Raw genomic sequence first — 20244 nt, forward strand, 5'->3', positions numbered from 1 at the left:
TTTCTTGAAAATAATTTTTTGCAATATAAGTACCACATTTCAATGTGTCGTTTTTTATGAATCCCTCTAGCTTAAGTGTATTATTTTTCTACACTGCAAAAAATTATTTTCAAGAAAAAAAATTCTTTGTATTTTTGTCTTGTATTCAGTAAAAATAAATCTTAAATTAAGATGCTTTTTCTTGATGAGCAAAACGACCCAAGAAAATAAGTCTAGTTTTTAGACCAAAAATATCAAATTTAAGTGATTTTGTGCATAAAACAAGCAAAAAAAAATCTGCCAATGGGTTAAGCAAATTTTTCTTGAATTTTTATTGAATTTAGTGTTTAAGAAAAATGTTCAAGATTTTTTTGCTTACCCCATTGGCAGATTTTTTTTGCTCATCAAGAAAAAGCATCTTAATTTAAGAATTTTTAGATATTTTTATGAAAAACAAGACAAAAATACTACAATTTTTTTTTCTTAAATCATTTTTTGCAGTGTAGCTTAAATGTATTATTTTTCTAAACAGCCATGAAAGAAATTGCTTTGGTCCTTCATAGTCCAGTGAAAATGATTTTAAATAAAACATGTTTACACTGCAAAAAATAAATTTTTTTTTCCTGTTTTCAGGAAAAATATCAAAAAATTCCTAAATTAATATGCTTTTTCTTGATGAGCAAAACGACCCAAGAAAACAAGTCCAGCCCTTAGACCAAAAATATCAAATCTAAGTGATTTTGTGCACAAAACAAGAAAAAAAAATCCGCCAATGGGGTAAGCAAATGTTTCTAGAATTTTTCTTGAATTTAAGAAAATTTTTCAAGATTTTTTCCTTACCGCATTGGCACATTTTTTTTTCTTGATGAGACAAATGACCTAAAAAAATAAGTCTGGTTTATAGACAAAAAATATACAATTTAAGTAAATTTAAACTTAAAACGAGCAAAAATATCTTCCAATGGGGTGAGAAAAAAAATCTAAAAACAAGTTTTCTTTTTTCTTAAACACTTAATTTAAGCAAAATTTGTTTACCCCATTGGCAGATAATTTTGCTTGTTTAAAGCACAAATTCACTTAAATTGTATAGTTTTTGTCTAAAAACTATAGACTTATTTTCTTATGTGATTTTGCTCATCGAGAAAATACATCTTGATTTCTTAGTTATTTCTACTGAAAACAACACAAAAATACTAAGTAAGAAAGTCATTTTTTGCAGTGTGACATATATGGTACTTCCAGGATGTTTTGCTGGAGCCCTGCAGAGCCCCGTTTTCATATCTCCTCCCTCTTCACATGTGACTGTCTGCAGCCACACCTCTCTTTCCTCGTCCATACAATGAGACGGGATCTTCCAGTTGCTATGACGTTTGGCCCGTCCCATTCAGTAATGCAGGCAGGCAGACAGACTCAGTTGATCAGCTTTACCTCTCATCACAGGACCTCCTATTTAGCCTCTTATCTTATATCTTATCAAGTGAATAAAGCGGAACTGATTCAAAATAAGTGATCGTCCGTTTTCGCTCAGATCTTTTTGGACTTGTCCGACATTTAGGACTCTGCAGTTGCATGAACAGTGGTATTGGTGTGTGTGTGAAGAGACTTTGAAGGATCGTAGCAGCTGGCTCCAGCATGAGTCAGGGTCTGTGAAACCTTACGAAGGATTATCATGGTCTTCAACCCATTTGACATGTCGCTTGCTTCCATGGTGAGTAAAGTAGACGCTCTGGGAACCTTGTTACGCTTCATAAATTCACGGGTCATTCAATCGCTCCGCGGTCTTGCGGAAACTCCAGGCACAGCTGATCCCAGAGTGGGAATGGGAAAATACAGTTCTAGTATTCGTGCAATGCTGTTTCATTCTCTTTATATCTAAAGTATCTTACAATGCATTCAAGGTTTAAATTTTTACCCTGTGTGTCGTAAACCTACAACCTTTGCTGTACAATTCATATTTTTGGGGTCTCATTTGTTACTTTTAAGTTTATGTAAAAGTAAATTGTCGCTTGGTTGCATTTCGGTATCTGTGTAAATGACAGATGTGATGCTTTTGGTGGGATTTCATTTGATGTGGTCATGCCAATTGCCAGTTCTTGCGTACAGTACTCTTTTTGTTGAATGTGTCCTTTTTTTTACAAACATCTGTGTGTGTTATTGAGGTTTTGGTTCAGTTTGTCTCAAATAAGTGTCATCCGTTGCTGGAGGTGAACATCCTTCGTCTGGATAAAGGGACGTTTCCTGACATCTGCGTCCTCATCCTTTCTCCCAGAATCCGCAGAAATCCCCCATCAGAGCTTACTGTGTGCCTGCAGCTTTGGCCCAGTGCTCCATTTAGCAGGGGAGGCACATTGGCCAATCCGGACAATAATTTTATTTCCCACATTACTGAGAAATCTTTTTATAGTCTGAAAAAACAAAGTTTTTAGGGGGTTCTTTAAGGAACCATGCAGCCAAAAATGTTTTTCCATGGCATGGCGTTAGCAGCTCAAAGGTTAAAGATTTAGTTCCTAAGTAACACATAAAGTAAAAAATAGCTTGAATGTCCCTTTTGGATAAAAGCGTTTTAGGATTGTTACTCTACATGGTCCTGAGATAAAACAGCTATAGACAGACAACCCTTCCAGTAATTTATTTATAAACACATTACCATTGCGTTTGCAAACTTCAATACAGCTGTTTTCACAGCGGCACGGATCTGTTTGTTTAAGGAATACCATTGTTTCGTCTTCAGACCTTTCCTGTTTTGTGTACATTCCTCAAAATGTCGTAGTGCTCTGTGGAATTCGCAGGAGTTGTTAGTGTCTAATGGAATTCCCTGCGCTCTTAAGAAGGGTCGGCGAGCGCCCGTGTCTCCTGTTCGCTGAGATTACTGCTTCCTTGGATACTAAACAGCTTGTTTGTTTGTTTAACTCACTGTAAGTTGGACCACGAGTGAAGATTTGCTGGCAGAACAATGGCAGACTTAATCTCCGAGCAGGTTTGCCGGCTGCTGACTTTCTGTATGATGTCATGAGGAAACGTAGCGTTCGACTGAAGTTTATTGTTTGAGAAATCTCGGATTGTTATTTGTGATGATGTCATACGATTACAGAAGCCATTCGTCTTTTTATGATCGCAGCTGCGGTTTGATATATTTTAAATTTGAGAGAGACAACGTTTTAAGTTAAAACAATCCTTTATTTATTTATTTTTTTCAAAAATCGTTTTTGCATAAAAATGTGATGCATATCAACCAGATTGTTTTAGAATACAACTATTTTAAAGGTTAAAAGACATGAACTGTCTGACTTTGTGTTTGTTGATCTTCAATGTTTCCTAGAACCAGTTTAATTTGCTTACCCGTTCACATACCCCGATAGTATTTATATATATAAATATATATCTCTCTCAGGGGGGTTTCGCCTCCTAGGAGTTTTCCCTCTGGACTAGCCAGGAGGGTTTTTCTTTTAGGGGGTTTTTCATCCCCTGGAGAGTCCGCCACCTTTGGCTTAACTTACTACTTTACTATATACGTTACATTATTACTACGCTCGCTTTTCTATGCTTTTCCTACATCTATTAATGTAAAGCTGCTTTGAAACAATTAAAAATTGTGAAAAGCGGTATATAAATAAAATTGAATTGAATTGAACATTTATTTGCACAGTTTATTATTATTACTTTACAAACCAGAGAAAAAGCAGCTTGTATTCAGCACATGGGTGATTCCCACAAAATCCAGACCTAAAAGGTGTCCAGCATCAGATTTTTTGTAAAAGCCATTGAAGCCAATTTTTTTGCACATATAAGATTAAGGTCTGAACTTACTATAATCATTATTTTTAGAGGATTTAAAAAATATTTTCTATAGAATTATTTACATTTTTAGATTATCATTATAAAAAATTATCATTACTGCAACATGATATTACATTAAATATATGCATTTACAAACTCATGTTTCGGTAATGAGAACTAAAAAGATGTCTAGATACTATGACAAACAAAAATGTAACTTGGAGAGAAAAAATAAGAACTTTTGAAAATGTTAGTTCCTTGAGGGCTTTAAAAATGATTGAAAATTGTTGCGGAGGATGAGAAAATTGGTCTTGGACACATTTATATTCCTTATTATTGTCTCTATATTTACCAATGATCACCAAATACCACATGTTTCTTTACTGTAAATGTTTATAGTATAACATGCACTGAAGCTTTTTATTTTGTAGATTTTTTAATTGTAAATATTTCCATGTCAAAGAACCCAAACCCAGTCATGGACACGTTGCGGTAATGAAAATTTTCCCCTTAAATGTGAAAAAAACAAAATTGGTTTGTATGATGTCATTTAAAATCATGTTCAAAATAGTACATGAAGAGATGTTTGTAACTGTATGCTTCTTATTTGATACTTTTACTTTATTTACTTTTTTATCAAAAGTCAAATTTCGTGAGAATCACCCAAATATATATCTCTTAGTGCTGTTTTAAAAGTGTCCCATAATGCACTTCATAAAGTATTTTTTGAAAGTGTGCACAGCTGTAATATAAGATAAAATAAAATCTATTGGTTAGACTTATTGAGTTTAGTGGATGAGGTTTGATCGGTTTGAATCAATGCTTTTCTGCTATGTTTAGTTTCTTGTTTGCCGCCTCCCCACCTCTCTCTCTCTTTCCTCTCTATCGATCTGTTTATACATCTCAGTTTATCTCTCGCACACCCCCTCATTTACTCCACTAAAGTGTGTGGTTACTGATAACAAATCTGTCCTTCACATACTTTCTAAACTAAACCAAATTCCCACCTACTGTAAGTCTTACAATGATCTCTCTATCTTTTTCTCCTCAGAGTCAAGCCCAACGGCGGAAAGACATGACCAAGTTCCTGGGTGATGCAAACATACGATACCATGATACTCACGAAACGCTGAGCGGGTCGCTGCCAAGCGTCACTCCCGCAGGATCTCTGTCCGGTGTGGGTAACGGACCCGACAACTGGAAGAACCGTGCCACCAGTCGGTTCAGTGTGTTTTTTGGTGGTACTGCATCCGGAAAGGTAAAACAACCCCCATACGCACACACGCACGCTCATCTTTGTAATAATAGCAGGACATTTAAGAGCAGCTTCCTGTGATCTTCCCATAAAACTCTTTAAGATGAGTAAAAGAAACTGAAACTAAAAATTTGAATATATTTCAAACAATAGAAAATCAGTGCTGGTTTTCCCAGATCCCCTTGAGGCTGAAACCCGGCTTTCGTCATACCAGATGTGTGACAAATAAGCGTCCGTGACTGTCACTCACCTGTCGTGACGCACGTCCCCCATTTCACAATAAGCGTAAAACTGATTCTGTCGACTCTGAGGGGACTCTGAGTGTGTCCCATTGGGACCCTTCTGTCACAAAAGAAGGGTTAACCAGTCATCTCCGGTAGCCACTACAGGGCAGGACGGCCCATCTGTGTCTGGAGCCTTTTGTTTAAAAGCACTCAATGCAAAAGACTCGTTGTCATAAGTACACCAGCCCACCCATTAAAGGACAATAGCACACGGGCCATCAGTGAACAGCAGTGACATGAATAGATGAGCTGTAATTATAAGGTTAAAGAGATTGGGGTGTTTGGGGAAAAGCTTGGAGTATAGTTTGTTTTTGTATAGTTACTATAAAATGCAAGACTACTATACTAACTATACAGCCTTGCAAAGCATAGTTTATTTGACTCGTACGTATACGCAGACGTTTGACGCATGCGCATTGTTACAAAATGCAATACCTGTCCTGGCCTGTATACTACATACTCCTGTAGATAGACACATGTTTGACCTACGCGTCCAAAATTTGGCGATGCGCTTATATTCTAATGGTGCGTAACGCATATGCAAGAGTCCACGTCAGTGATGCGCGGGTTGATCCAAAATGAGCAGGTCACCCGCGGTTACGAGTCATCTAAAAATATTTTTAATGATATTCGGGTCGCGGTTGTCCGGGTCGTTTGAATTAAAGATGCCAGTTAACTATTTTAAAGAATTACTACTTTTAAAAAATGTGGGTCGGGTAATTTTTTTTGTTTTGCGCTCCCAGTTGCGCAATTGACCTGCGCATCACTGGTCCATGTACAGTACGCGTTATGCAAATTGCATCATTCGAATCGTTTTATAATGTAATAAAATATCATTTATAATATTATCAAATATAATTTAAAATAATTTGCGTAACACGTACTGTACGTGGACTCTCGGGTACACGTAAAAATTTTACTATACTTAAGGCGTTGTAAACCTCGTTGTGATTGTTGTGTTGAAAATCACAATGTTTGAAGCTTTTAGGGTGTTTTAGTTATGTGATTTTAAAGGTTTTTTCACTGTAAATGAAGTATTTGACAGTTTTGTGGTATTTGTTTTTTGGATTTTCATTTTTGGTGATGTGCCAGAAGGCAGTACATCTTTTGTTGATCACATAGTCCCATAGTGCTCTTTTCAGGGTTCCCACGGGTCCTTAAAAGTTTGTGAATCTGCGGGAAATGATTCAAGGCCCTTGGAAGTTTTTGAAAATATACATGCATAGATACAGGTCATTGAAAGTGCTTGAATCTATTTTATGCAAGAAGTTTTCTGGAAAAAATCCATATTATTTCCTGTGTAGTGTAGGATAATATCATAAAACTTTTTAAGCACGCATGCTAAACTGTTCGCTTTAAATGTTTATATCTTCTATATGTGAATGTTGATTCATACCAAAATGCTTTTTTGCATAGTTGTGTTTGACACATAAAAACATCTCGGGTTACGTATGTAACTGTTGTTCCCTGATAAGGGAACGAGACGCTGTGTCTCCCTTGCTATACTTCCTGCGTCCCTGTAACGCCGTCTTTGGGAATATTTCAGATAGCGATATACTTCCTGGCTCCCGCATCACCCTGTCTTTGTCATTAAGCCTCACCATTGGTTGAATTTGATATACACATTCAAGCGCTTATCCTTGGAGGCGTCCCCAAAGTGTCACTGCAGTGACGCAGCGCGAGTTCCCCCAAAAGGGAACTGTAACAATGTATCTTTAAATGTAACACAATGTAACTCTCACTTGAAATGTGTCCCCACATTAAGTCTTTGAATTTGAGGGAATTGGACCTGGAAAGTCCTTGAAAGGTCCTTGAATTTGAAGTTATCTAAGGTGTGGGAACCCTGTCTTTTGAAGAATCAGTATACTATTATATCATCATCTGAAACAATGACTGTATCATGGTACAGTTTTTCAAAGATAGGGTTCGCATAAAGTCAGTGAGATATATAGTTGTAGCTAAAGGATGGATGTGGAGAAATGATCTGTCTTTTTCTTACATTGTGTGTCTCTGTGTTTGTGTATATTAGGAGGTGGACCGCGTGGAGTTTCTTCATACTAAATTGGATGCGTACAAACTGTATGGTTTGCCCAAGAATCCCTCTCAGATAGACTTTAATAAAGACTCCTGGGAGGAGGAAGAACCAAACCTGACGATGGAGGACAGCTGGGGACAACTACTGGATGACCCAAAGGTATACAATCACAACACACACAAACACACAGGGATTGATCTGTGATTGATTGATCAGTGGTGTTGGCTAAGACAAGCTCATACATACAATGTATACTTCTTTTATCGATTGTTAGAACAGCCCAGTTTTTTTACTGTTTTTGAGTATCACATTTATTTCACTGCATCTTCATTTATTTAATCTGGCTGTATTTTTGTTCATGTTTACAGAGTTTAGATCGTCGTCAGTTTCAGCAACAAGAGGCGGTATGGGAGCTGATCCAAACAGAGGCTACGTATATCAAGAAACTAAGTGTCATTACTGATGTAAGTACTTCTGTTTTTAACGCTCTGTGGTTTTGCTAATATTAAACAACAACTTGAAACCAAAAGCATTTATTTTCACATTAAATGTCCCGGTTTCATCGTGCATGGCTCTACTGAGTGTCATTCGAAATATTAAATATTCTGCTGATGTCATCAAGGCCTTGTGGGTGGAGACATTATCATTTGTATTTTTTACGACGATTGGGTTAAAAATAATATTTTATTGATTAATGACAAAGGTTAATTAAGTACATATTCTGAATGAAGAAATTTAATATCCCAATATTGCCAAAAGAATATAGTATTGTATTTGATGCTATTCCAGACCCTTGTGTATTTTGTAATATTAACAATGAAACTATTGTACATATACGAGATTTTTTGGGGGTTGAACATTTATTGAAATAATTCTGTCGAGAGAAAATAAAAAAACAGAGAGAGTTTTTTTTTTTTTATCTTATTTTGTATGGTAAGTTTTACATTCATAAATGCAAATGGGTTCGGATTAACCCCAATATTACCCAATTTAAGGTTCAGATAAAGATTTATGTTGAAACATTTAAAGGACTTTCAAATCGTAAAGCTACCAAGACTATGGCATATTACTATGCGTTAAATTCCTCATTTTGAAAGAATTTTATAGTATACCCTCTTTATTTTTCTTTAACACTGCAAAAAATGATTTTCAAGAAAACATTTTCTTAGTATTTTTGTCTTGTTTTCAGTAAAAAATCTAAAAATTCTTAAATTAAGATGCTTTTTCTTAATGAGCAAAACGACCCAAGAAAATAAGTCTAGTTTTTAGACCAAAATTTTCTAATTTGAGTGATTTTGTGCATAAAACAAGCAAAAAAATCTGCCAATGGAGTAAGCAATTTTTTCTTGTTTTATGCACAAAATCACTCAAAGGTGCAGTGTGTAATTTGTAGAAGGATCTCTTGACAGAAATGCAAAATAATATACAAAACGAAATTATCAGTGGTGTATAAAGACCTTTCATAATGAACCGTTATGTGTTTATTACCTTAGAACAAGACCTTTTTATCTACATACACAGATGGCCCCCTTACGTGGAAGTCGCCATTTTGTGCCGCCATAGAAGCCCTTAACGGACCATTTTTTTTACTAAGTTGTCTCCGACAATGACATGTTTGTCCGGTGGTGGCTACCGTAGCTTCTCTGTGTGTTTCAAAAGCGAGTGGTGAGCAGTGGACTAAGCCGTTTGTTGCAATTCGCAACCTCAACACTAGATGTCGCTAAAATTTACACAATGCACCTTTAAATTTGATATTTTTGGGCTAAAAACTAGACTTATTTTCTTGGGCCGTTTTGCTCATCAAGAAAAAGCATCTTAATTTAAGAATTTTTTTATTTTTACTGAAAACAAGACAAAAATACTAAAAACATTTTTCTTGAAAATAATTTTTTGGAGTGAAAATGTATTCTTTTTACTTTAAATGTTATTTGTAATCCTTTACGACTGTTTGCTTACAATGTTGCTGCATTATGCTTTGATTGTATTTACATATACAAATAATTAATTTGTATTTCTAAATGTTTATCATTCAAATATTTACAATACTTTACTCTGAGTATTGTGTTGTATGTCTCCCCCTAGTGGATGTGAAACCTGATTCATTGTGTTTCCTTTCTTCAGCTCTTCATGTGCGGCCTGCTGAATCTACAGGAAAACGGTCTGCTGTGTGAGGTGGAGCCTTCGCGCCTCTTCAGCAACATCCACGACATCGTACGTCTGCACAAAACATTTTGGGTACAGGTGATGTTTCCGGTTTTGGAGAAGGCACGGCTGACACGAAGCCTGATCGACCCCACGGACCTCAAGGAGGGGTTCAGTACGGTGAGCAATGAGCTATCAAACCCAAATACATATATAGTATTAAATTTATTAAATTAAACTAAATTAACTTTTGTATTGACATGTTTTCTGGTATGGTAGCTAAGTTTTTTTGTGTGTGTGTACGTTTGCATCCAGATTTCAGCCGTATGTCCGGTACTGTATGGAGGAAGAGAGCTCTTTGGAGTACATGCGTTCCCTGCTGAGAGAGAATGAACTTTTTAAGATCTACATCACGGTAAGGATTTCATTGCCAAACTACAAATGTGCAACCTATTTACCTTTAACCACATTTTATCATTATGTGCATGTTCCTGAGAATGAACCACCAGCCTAGCTACTGTACATAAACATTAATATGCAGTAATCTGAGTATGTGATGATCAAATCTTTTATTTTCCTGCAGTGGGCCGAAACAAATGAGCAGTGCAATCGTCTGAAGCTGGCGGATATGCTGGCCAAACCTCACCAGAGACTCACCAAGTATCCTCTGCTCCTAAAAACCATTCTGAAGAAAACCGACGATCAAACCACCAGAGATGCCCTAAATAGCATGGTGGGTACCTGACGCCTCTGTATATTCAGTGTTTGCATCGACTTTTTTCACATTTCTGATCGTTGTCTGCATCTGCATGGTGTCGTATGTGGAGGGCTTCATTTACGGTGTGGACTCTCAAATGCATCAGCGACAGGAGAAGCAGAAACTGGCGGCCATTTCGGCTCGAGTGGAGTCGTACGAGGCTGTGGAGGGAGCGAGTGAGGAGGTGGAGAGGGTGAGAGCTAAACACAAATCCTTTTCACCATTTTGTGACCTTTAAATTATTAACCACCCTACACTGCAAATAGTGACTTTCTTACTTAGTATTTTTTTTTTTCAGTAAAAATATCTAAAAATTCCTAAATTAAGATGTATTTTCTTGATGAGCAAAATGACCAAGGAAAATAAGTCTAGTTTTTAGAAAACAAAATTTACAATTTAAGTAAATTAGTGCTTAAAACAAGCAAAAACATCAAGAAAAAAAATGTATTCAATTGGCAGATTTTTTGCTTGTTTTATGCACAAATTTGTTTAAATTTTATATTTTTTGTCTGTAAACTAGACTTATTTTCCTTGGTAATTTTGCTTATCAAGAAAATGTATCTTAATTTAAGACTTTTTAGATATTTTTACTGAAAACAAGACAAAAAAACTAAGTAAGAAAGTCATTTTTTGCAGTATTGGTGTGGTTGAGGCAGTACACGGCAGTATTTTGTCTTGTTTTTAATACAAATAACTAAAAATGTTTAAATCAAGATGTAATTTCTTGATGAGCAAAATGTCCTAATAAATTAAGTCTAGTTTTTAGACAAAAAATATGCAATTTAAGTGAATTTGTTTTGAATTTTGAAATAAGTTTACTTTTTTCTTAAAAACTTAATTCAAGAAAACTTTTCTCACCCCATTGACAGATTTTTTTTTTTTTTTTTGCTTGTTTTAAGCACAAATTCACTTTAATTGTAAAATTTTTGTCTGAAAACTAGACTTATTTTCTTAGGTCATATTGCTCATCAAGAAAATACATCTTGATTTAAGAAATGTTAGATATTTGTACAAAATAACAAAATAAAAATACACTGCAAAAAAAATGATTTTCAAGAAAGAAATTTTTTAGTATTTTTGTCTTGTTTCCAGTAAAATATCTAAAAATTCTTAAATTAAGTCTAGTTTTTAAAGCCAAAAATATCAAATTTAAGTGATTTTGTGCATAAAACAAGCAAAATAAAATCTGCCAATGGGTTAAGCAAAAAAAATCTTGAACATTTTTTTTAAACACTAAATTCAAGAAAAATTTAAGAAAAATTTGCTTACCCCATTGGCAGATTTTATTGCTTGTTTCATGCACAAAATCACTTAAATTTATATTTTTGGTCTAAAAACTAGACTTATTTTCTTGTGTTGTTTTGCTCACCAAGAAAAAGCATCTTAATTTAAGAATTTTCAGATATTTTTACTGAAAACAAGACAAAAACACTATTTTTTCTTGAAAATCATTTTTTGCAGTGTACTAAAGTAATTTTTTGCAGTGTGATTTTCAAGAAAAAAAATCTTAGTATTTTTGTCTTGTTTTCAGTAAACTTATCTAAAAAATCTTAAATTAAGATGCTTTTTCTTGATGAGCAAAAAGACCCAAGAAAATAAGTCTAGTTTTTAGACAAAAAATATCAAATTTAAGTGATTTTGTGCATAAAACAAGCAAAAAAAATCTGCCAATGCAATAAGAAAAAATCTCTGGAAATAAGTTAACTACTTTATGAGAAAAATTTAATTCAAGAAAATTTTCTTATTCCATTGGCATATTTCTTTGCTTGTTTTAAGCACAAATTCGCTTATATGTATATATTTTTTGTCTAAAAACAAGACTTTTTTTCCTAGGTCAATTGGCTTATCAAGAAAATACATCTTAATTTAAGAATTTTTTGATATTTTTACTGAAAACGAGACAAAAATACTAAGTAAGAAAGTAAATTTTTGCAGTGTGTCAATTTACATATTAAATCTCTCTTTGTACTGTATATCTGCAGGCTCTTAAGGAGTTTAATCGCTTTGACCTGATGGCACCTATGATTGACACATCACCTGAAGAGACGAGACAACTTCACCTGGAGGGGGCGCTCCGCATGAAAGACGGCAAAGACAACAGGGTTAGTTCATTCACACCTCCTGAAATCTTTTACATTAAAAGAAACATTTTGTAATTACCATTATAATACTGAATTAGCATTATAATACTGTTTGTATGCATGTGTGGCTGTTTGTTGTAGTGCTGTCACATGCAATTGACTCTTTTTGTGTTTTTATTCAATGGTAGATGGACGTTCATTGCTTCCTGTTCACCGATTTGCTGTTGATCACGAAACCGGTGAAGCGTTTAGAGAAGGTGAAGGTGATCAGACAGCCTCTTCTGCTTCATAACGTCGTGTGTAAGGAGCTTAAAGACCCAGGTGCGAATTTCACCAACACGCCAAGCCCAGTTTAATACCAATTCACATTTAAAGGTGGTGTGTGTGTAGATTTTAGCGGCATCTAGTGGTGAGATTGCGAATTGCAACTAACAGCTCACCCCTTCATTTCAAAACGCATATGGTAGCCAACACAGGTCAAATATGTTGTCGTCTGAGACAACAAGCTTTTTTTATTTCTAATCTGTATAATGAATAAAGTCAGACTTTTTATTTGATCAAGCTAAATTGCGTCTTTTCATTGTTAAAATATGTTTTTGATATAGCAACCAACACCAGTGCATTGTGAAGATTGTTTGGTGAATGTTGATTTACTTCATGCTATTATATAATAAACATCGCATTTGTTACGATCGGCTATGAAGTTGCATCTCTCTTTAATTTTGTTATGGTTTCTTGTTCTGCCATAGGCTCATTTGTGCTCATCTACCTCAATGAGTTCAAAAACGCTGTGGCTGCGTACTCATTCCAGGCCAACAGCGCCCCCCAGGGGCGGAGCTGGACTGACGCTATCTGCAAAGTCCAGGTAAAACATACTGTTCCTGATGACATCTCTGAAAACAAGTGAACCTCTGAAAAAAGTTTATTAATAAAGCTTTATCTGCGTGTTTTAGAAACAACTTCATCGGTTGCGCTCTGAAGAAGCGAAACGTCAGAAAGCCTGTCTGAAAAAGAAGATTGAGGAACATCAGGAAGACGAAGAGAGCTGTAACTCCACCACCAGCTCACCGCATCTCAGACACAAAGATCACAACAACAGGTACATTTACTGCAGAAGCTTGTCTTTAAAGGCGGGGTGCATGATCTCTGAAAGCCAGTGTTGATATTTGAAATCACCTAAACAAACACACCCCTACCCCAATAGAATCTGGACCTTCTTTTGAAAGACCCGCCACACACATATGCAACCCAGACAACGAATTGGGGTTACTAGACACACCCCTTACTGATTGGTCTCAAGTGTGTTTTGGTACTCGGCCCGACGCTCTTTTCCAAAGTGTTTTTCAAAAATCATACACCCTGCCTTTAATTACAGAAAGTTTTTTATTTTTAAAAAACATTTTTATTGTATTTGCTATGAAGTCCGTTTCTGCAAAGAACACTGGTAGTAATAAATTTACATGCATAACCTAACATGTTTTATTAGTATTTGCCTTACCACGATTCACAATGGTAAGCTTATAATAAAGTTGTAATAGTTGAGCTGTCGGATCAAAACTATATAAATAGTTTTTGTTTTTAATACACGTAAATATTAATACATAGAGTAACCTGCAATTTTGTGTTTCAAACAGAGATTCAAAAGTTAAATACATTTGTCATTATTATTATTAACTAAACGAGGAACTGAAGTGTCATTGTTTGTTTATTCCAGATGCGAATGAAGCGAATAAATCGTGCTATTCACGGGTAGTTGGACGCTTAAAAATTTTGAGTTAACTTGCGTCACTTGAACGTGAAATTCGTGTCATTCGTGCCTGAAATCTGCAATTATCAGATGCGAATGAAGCTAATAAATTGTGCTATTCACGCATAGTTGGACACTTGAAATTTTAGAGTTAACTTGCGTCATTAGTGCGCGAAATTCGTGTCATTCGCGCTTGAAATTTGCAATTACCAGATGCGAATAAAGCAAATTAATCATGCTATTCACGCGTAGTTGGATGCTTAAAATTTTTGAGTTATTTTGCATCATTTAGGCGTGAAATTTGTGTCATTCGCACTTGAAATTTTCAATTACCAGATGCGAATGAAGCAAATAAATCGTGCTATTCACGCTAGCTGCATACTTGAAATTTTTTAGTTAACTTGCGTTATTTGTGCGCGAAATTCATGTCATTCGCGCTTGAAATTTGCAATTATCAGATGTGAATGAAGCTAATAAATCGTGCTATTCATACGTAGTTGGACGCTTTAAATTTTTGAGTTAATTTGCGTCATTTGCTCGTGAAATTCGTGTCATTAGTGCTTGAAATTTGCTATTACCAGATGCGAATGAAGCGAATTAATCGTGTTATTCACGCTAGTTGCATACTTGAAATTTTTGAGTTAACTTGCGTCATTTGCACTTAAAATTCGTGTCATTCGCGCTTGAAATTTGCAATTATCAGATGCGAATGAAGCTAATAAATCGTGCTATTCACGCATAGTTGGACACTTTAAATTTTTGAGTTAATTTGCGTCATTTGCTCGTGAAATTCGTGTCATTAGTGCTTGAAATTTGCTATTACCAGATGCGAATGAAGCAAATAAATCGTGCTATTCACACTAGTTGCATACTTGAAATTTTTAAGTTAACTTGCGTCATTTGCGCTTAAAATTCGTGTCATTCGCGCTTGAAATTTGCAATTACCAGATGCGAATGAAGCGAATAAATCGTGCTATTCACCCGTAGTTGGACGCTTAAAATTGTTTGAGTTAACTTGTGTAATTTGCGCTTGAAATTTATGTCATTCGCACTTGAAATGTGCAATTATCAGATGCGAATGAAGCTAATAAATCGTGCTATTCACGCGTAGTTGGACGCTTGAATATTTTGAGTTTAACTTGCGCCATTTGCGCGTGAAATTTGTGTCATTCGCGTAATTTGCGCTTGAAATTTGCAATTACCAGATGAAAATGAAGCGAATAAATCGTGCTATTCACGCGTAGTTGGACGCTTGTCATAGTACATTTTGAGTACACATGAGTGCTGTCTATTGTAGTTTGTCTTGTGTGTAGTTTATGGAGAAGCATTCAGAAAAGTTTTTATTGTATTTGGTATAAATGACTTTTGACTTGAAAAAAATCCTGTACTTCTTGATTGTGTTTTTATAGATAAATAAGCTTACATTATTGTTTCTCTTTCTCAGCCAATCAGATGGCTCCACTGAAACCCTCTCGGTGATGGATATGGATGAGTCTGGATCTTCTCTAGATCCCTCCAGCATGCAAGCTGACTCATGTGGGACTCCAGAACCTGAAGCCGGTCTGTCCTCTCATCCACAGCAGAACGCCGACTTTGTGCCGCATCCGGACGGTCAGGATGGATCAGACCTAGACCCACAATGCCGCTCGATGTCAATGGACAGCGCCTATGGCACCCTCTCGCCCGAGTCCACGTTGGAAGTGCAGGGCCGAGTGGCTGCAGTTGAAGAAGAGGATTCGGAGGAGGACAAGGTGAACACGACGGCAGAAGATGAGGAGCAGGAGAATGTGGACAAGGATGACGATGAAGACGACAGAAGCTCATTCGGTTCTCAAAACTCAGTGACAGATTCTCTTAAACTCAAGCGACAACCACCAGTCCAGCGTCGTCTGCCCTTTCTGCAGAGACTCGCCATCAAATGCCTCTCGGAGGACAACCTGCTCTCCTCGGTTCAGCACAGTAACCATGGTGTTACCAGGGCAGCGACCGACTGCACCGGAATTCAGCGGAAAAGAGTGAAATGTTTAGAGGGCGTGCCGCTCAGTAGGAGTCTGTCGGAGCTCAACAGTGCTGAATCGGATGAATCTCTACCGACGGATGGAGAGACAGATGAAAGCGAAAAACTAATGTGTAGCTTACCCACTGTCATGCTTTTGGACACGCTTAAAAAAGCTAAAATAGCACATGAGGCTGGTGGTGTTCACTGCAGTGCGTCTGATGGGGAGATATCGCCTCCTAGTGGTTTGGAGAGATTGGGCCGCAGTAAACTACCCAATCACAAAAAACTCACACGGAAACAGCTTTACAGGATACGGACCGCACTGGTGCTCAACTCGACACTGACAGCTTCGTAAGTATTATTTGTGTGTGTAGTTATGTATTTCACTTGAATTAAAATTTACAGTTACATTTATTTCTATAGCACATTTTGTTCAGCTTTACAGAAAATACATTTTGAAACAAACACTAGAGTCGTAAAAAATAAACTGTATAGAAATGTTAGAAATGAATAACACAATCCCTCCAGAAAAACACGATTATGTGATTGCATGATTCAATGCATAATCAGCCAAAGTCCGCATATTTATGCGGGGGACGCATTTTTTAAATACGCCGCACTTTCGCCGCATTAATTGCAGATTTCTGCTCGCAAAATATGCAGGGCTTGCATGATTTCATAATTCCCGCATTTTCTTAGCAAAAAGTCATATATATCTTAGCAGAAAGTTGAAAAATGTTGCAGGAGTGTTAGGAAGTGACGTAATTACGCGAAGTTTTTGCAAGTTCCTGCAATTTTGACAATGAAAAGTTTTTGCAAGTTCCTGCAATTTTGACAAGTTCCCACAATTTCATTGCATAAAATTGCATAAATACAGCATATTCCATCGCATTTTTTAAGAAAACTTGCCACAAGATCAAGGATTTTTGCCCGCAACAATCACAAAAAAATTCTGCGTTTTTCTGGAAGGACTAATAATATAGTATAATTTATATAATATATTAAAATTATATAATTTAACCCCTTATCTGACGCAACCCTTTGAAAAGGTGATGTATATTTTCAAATTAATATAACTCTGGCATTTTTTGGTATTTAATATTTTCTGGCATTGGAGGTGAAAATATTAAATTAAAAATTGTTATAGCAGTTTACATTTGTTGTAAAAAATAAAATTAATGCAGTAAAGTATATATTTTATACATAAAATGATCACAAAAAAATCCCCTTTATTGGTTTTACTAACAACGGCCACTAGGTGTCAATGGTTCGCTGCATACTCTTGTAACAAATGAATGAATTACTGCATTATTATTAGTGCTAAAAGGTTTTGAAATATGAGATTACATTCTTAGACCTTTCCAATGATATATACGCTGCAAAAAATGATTTTTAAGAAAAAAATTCTTGGTATTTTTGTCTTGTTTTCAGTAAAAATATCTAAAAATTAAGATGCTTTTTCATGATGAGCAAAACGACCCAAGAAAATAAGTCTAGTTTTAGACCAAATATATAAAATTTAAGCGATTTTGTGCATAAAACAAGCAAAAAAATCTGCCAATGGGGTAAGCAAAAAAATCTTGAAACACTTAATTCAAGAAAAACTTGCTTACCCCATTTATTTGCTTGTTTTATGCACAAAATCGTTTAAATTTGATATATTTGGTCTAAAAACTAGACTTATTTTCTTGGGTCATTTTGCTCATCATGAAAAAGCATCTTAATTTAAATATTTTGAAAACAAGACAAAAATATTACGAAATTTTTTTCTTGAAAATATTTTTTTGCTGTGTATATTTTATACATAAAATGTTCACAAAAAATACACTTTTAGTGGTTTTACCAATAACGGCCACAAGGTGTCGATGGTTTGCTGCATACTCTTGTCACAAATGAATGAATTACTGCATTATTATTAGTGCTAAAAGGTTTTGAAATATGAAAACAACATTCTTAGACCTTTCCAATGATATATAGTTTGTCATGATCGATTAAAATTTACATGCAAAATATTATAAGTCGGGTGTCAGCGGGACAGTGCCAGTTTTAGTATAATTTGCATAATGTCAAGTGTCTGAAAAATGCCAAACCCATAAATTGTATTTTATTATCATGTTTCTTCTTCATAAATTAAACTTTTTGAGATTTTGTTATGGTGACGTTTCTGATTACATCCCCATTCCTTCATGAGGGTCACAATATGATTTTAATAAGAATAATAAATAGCTAATAATAAAAAAAAATGTTATATATATGCACATCTGTAGTGAACTTACTTTTATTCTTTTTCTCTCCTTACAGAGAAGTGTAGCATCTTTCTATCACAAACCGAGTGTGAGGTAAACCTGGTGGGACGCAATTCTGCAAGACGCCATTGCACTCGAACCGATGAGCTCTCCGTTCCCTCTTCAAGTCGGCATGGGTGTCCTAATGTGTCCCTTTCCCCCAAAAAAACTGCGTAGCTTTACTGTCCTTTTGTCGACAGGAGGGGTGGATGACAGACTTATTAACTTGTTGCACTTTGTAATACACAACTTTAAAGGAGGTCAAAGCTTTCAGTGGAACTCTAGGGAACAAAAGGATTAAAGTGTGAGCATTTACCCCGGGACATTTGAGGTAAAGACGGGTCATGACGGCGCATCGGAATCCGCTGAATATGAGGAAAGATTGGTGTACGTTGAATTCCCGAAACACTGCACTACTGCGCGCATGTGTGTGTGATTGTGTGTGTGTGTGTGTGACTGTGTGAATGATCCTGAACCAAAATAATCACTGTCTTTACATTCAGATATCTTGAGTAGCAACTAAAGCACGTTACAGATATACGTTTGGACCAGTGTTACTTTAATATCGCTGTCATGCTACTGCTTACACAATCACAAACCCTTGTTTAGGTTATAGATAATTTACTGTATACATGTTTTGTGGGTCAAGTTTAAATAACTGTATTGTCAGAAGCATCTGAGATCAGTTTTGGAAACCTTATCTATAGGTTGTATTCATAAACGAAATGAATATTACATCTGTGAAAAGCGCTAAAGACCATCTGCTGTGGTATCTGTCTTGAGTCCGAGGTGCTGATCTCAGTGCAGTATTCTGGTTTGTTACGTTTGAGGGTTCAGGAAAAGCTGTCTGACCCTAGATCAGCACTTACAAGAGCTTATACAAAACACTGAACATTATAAGGGTTTGTATGTGAAGGCTTCTGTAAGTTTTCATATATTAACGTATGAGTTATTTTTTTTGTAAATGTATGATCACACAGACACTGCTGTTACCAGAAAAGTTCAACTGAATTTGTCTGGTCTTCTGAATTCTCCTTTTTGAAAGATAAAACTGCCCAAAGTAAATAATATGGTGTATTATATGTTTACTTATTAGGGTTCTTGTGTTTGTTATATTTATTGAGCTTGCATTGTTTTATATATAAATATGGTCTTTAATAGTATTTCAGTTCACTGTATTGTTTTGTTGTCATTTGTCGAATTGATTTTGAAATGCTAAGAACCAAAATAACATTGTTTCCCCTATGTGAGGACGTGTTCCTTTAATGTCTTTAAAAATAAAAGACGTCTTTCTGAATCTAAAATGTTTGATGTTTTAACCACAATTGAGACCACAATTTTACAAAATTGTTGCAGTTTTTTCTTCCCCCTCCGCACAGATCCATGGGTGGGTCCAATATTGCATCATCATTTATAATGCTATAAGTTAAGGAGCACAGAACTTGACATTTATGGTATGTTTTGAAAGCGTACAGCCTTGGCTTTTCTAGCTTTCTTAACACTATATCGGTAAATCAATATAGATTAATAGTAAATTTCATATTAATATCACACAAACTAATAAAACTTAGATGAGTCATTCAGAAATATATGTTTACTGCCACCTAGTGGTCACTTTCTGCAGGTACATACATAGACAGATCCTAACCCATATGGCAAAAAATAAATTTCTCTGGCCAAATTGTTTTTCTAAATATATGCTAAATACATTGTGTAGAACGTAAATCTTAATTTAATATTTTGTTGTAACCACCATATACTAACATATATTTCAAAATCTATTTCAGGGGAAACAAATACATTTCTAATTTTATAACCCATATGGCAAAGAATATATATTTTTTGCTGGTCAAAATATAAAGGTTTTTTTTTTAAATATATGCTAAATACATTTTGTAGAACG

The 20244-nt window shown here is 35.4% G+C and overlaps 1 protein-coding gene across 6 annotated transcripts in view; it reads left to right on the plus strand.

Moving 5' to 3' along the window:
- The window catches only part of plekhg5b (pleckstrin homology domain containing, family G (with RhoGef domain) member 5b), an 86609-nt gene extending 66964 nt beyond the window's left edge, over window positions 1–19645 (plus strand). For all 6 annotated transcript variants that reach the window (XM_073875512.1, XM_073875513.1, XM_073875511.1 and 3 more), the window contains 13 exons: window positions 4808–5014; window positions 7325–7489; window positions 7699–7794; window positions 9452–9647; window positions 9772–9887; window positions 10056–10200; window positions 10280–10422; window positions 12212–12331; window positions 12499–12631; window positions 13060–13175; window positions 13264–13409; window positions 15502–16407; window positions 18358–19645. In XM_073875512.1, coding sequence (XP_073731613.1) covers window positions 4808–5014; window positions 7325–7489; window positions 7699–7794; window positions 9452–9647; window positions 9772–9887; window positions 10056–10200; window positions 10280–10422; window positions 12212–12331; window positions 12499–12631; window positions 13060–13175; window positions 13264–13409; window positions 15502–16407; window positions 18358–18367 — 2499 coding nt within the window. In that variant the 3' untranslated portion in view covers window positions 18368–19645. The remainder of the gene's footprint in view (window positions 1–4807; window positions 5015–7324; window positions 7490–7698; window positions 7795–9451; window positions 9648–9771; window positions 9888–10055; window positions 10201–10279; window positions 10423–12211; window positions 12332–12498; window positions 12632–13059; window positions 13176–13263; window positions 13410–15501; window positions 16408–18357) is intronic.
- Window positions 19646–20244: the final 599 nt, after the last annotated feature.

This window comes from Misgurnus anguillicaudatus, chromosome 13 (assembly GCF_027580225.2).
Source record: "Misgurnus anguillicaudatus chromosome 13, ASM2758022v2, whole genome shotgun sequence".
NCBI classification, from domain to species: domain Eukaryota; kingdom Metazoa; phylum Chordata; class Actinopteri; order Cypriniformes; family Cobitidae; genus Misgurnus; species Misgurnus anguillicaudatus.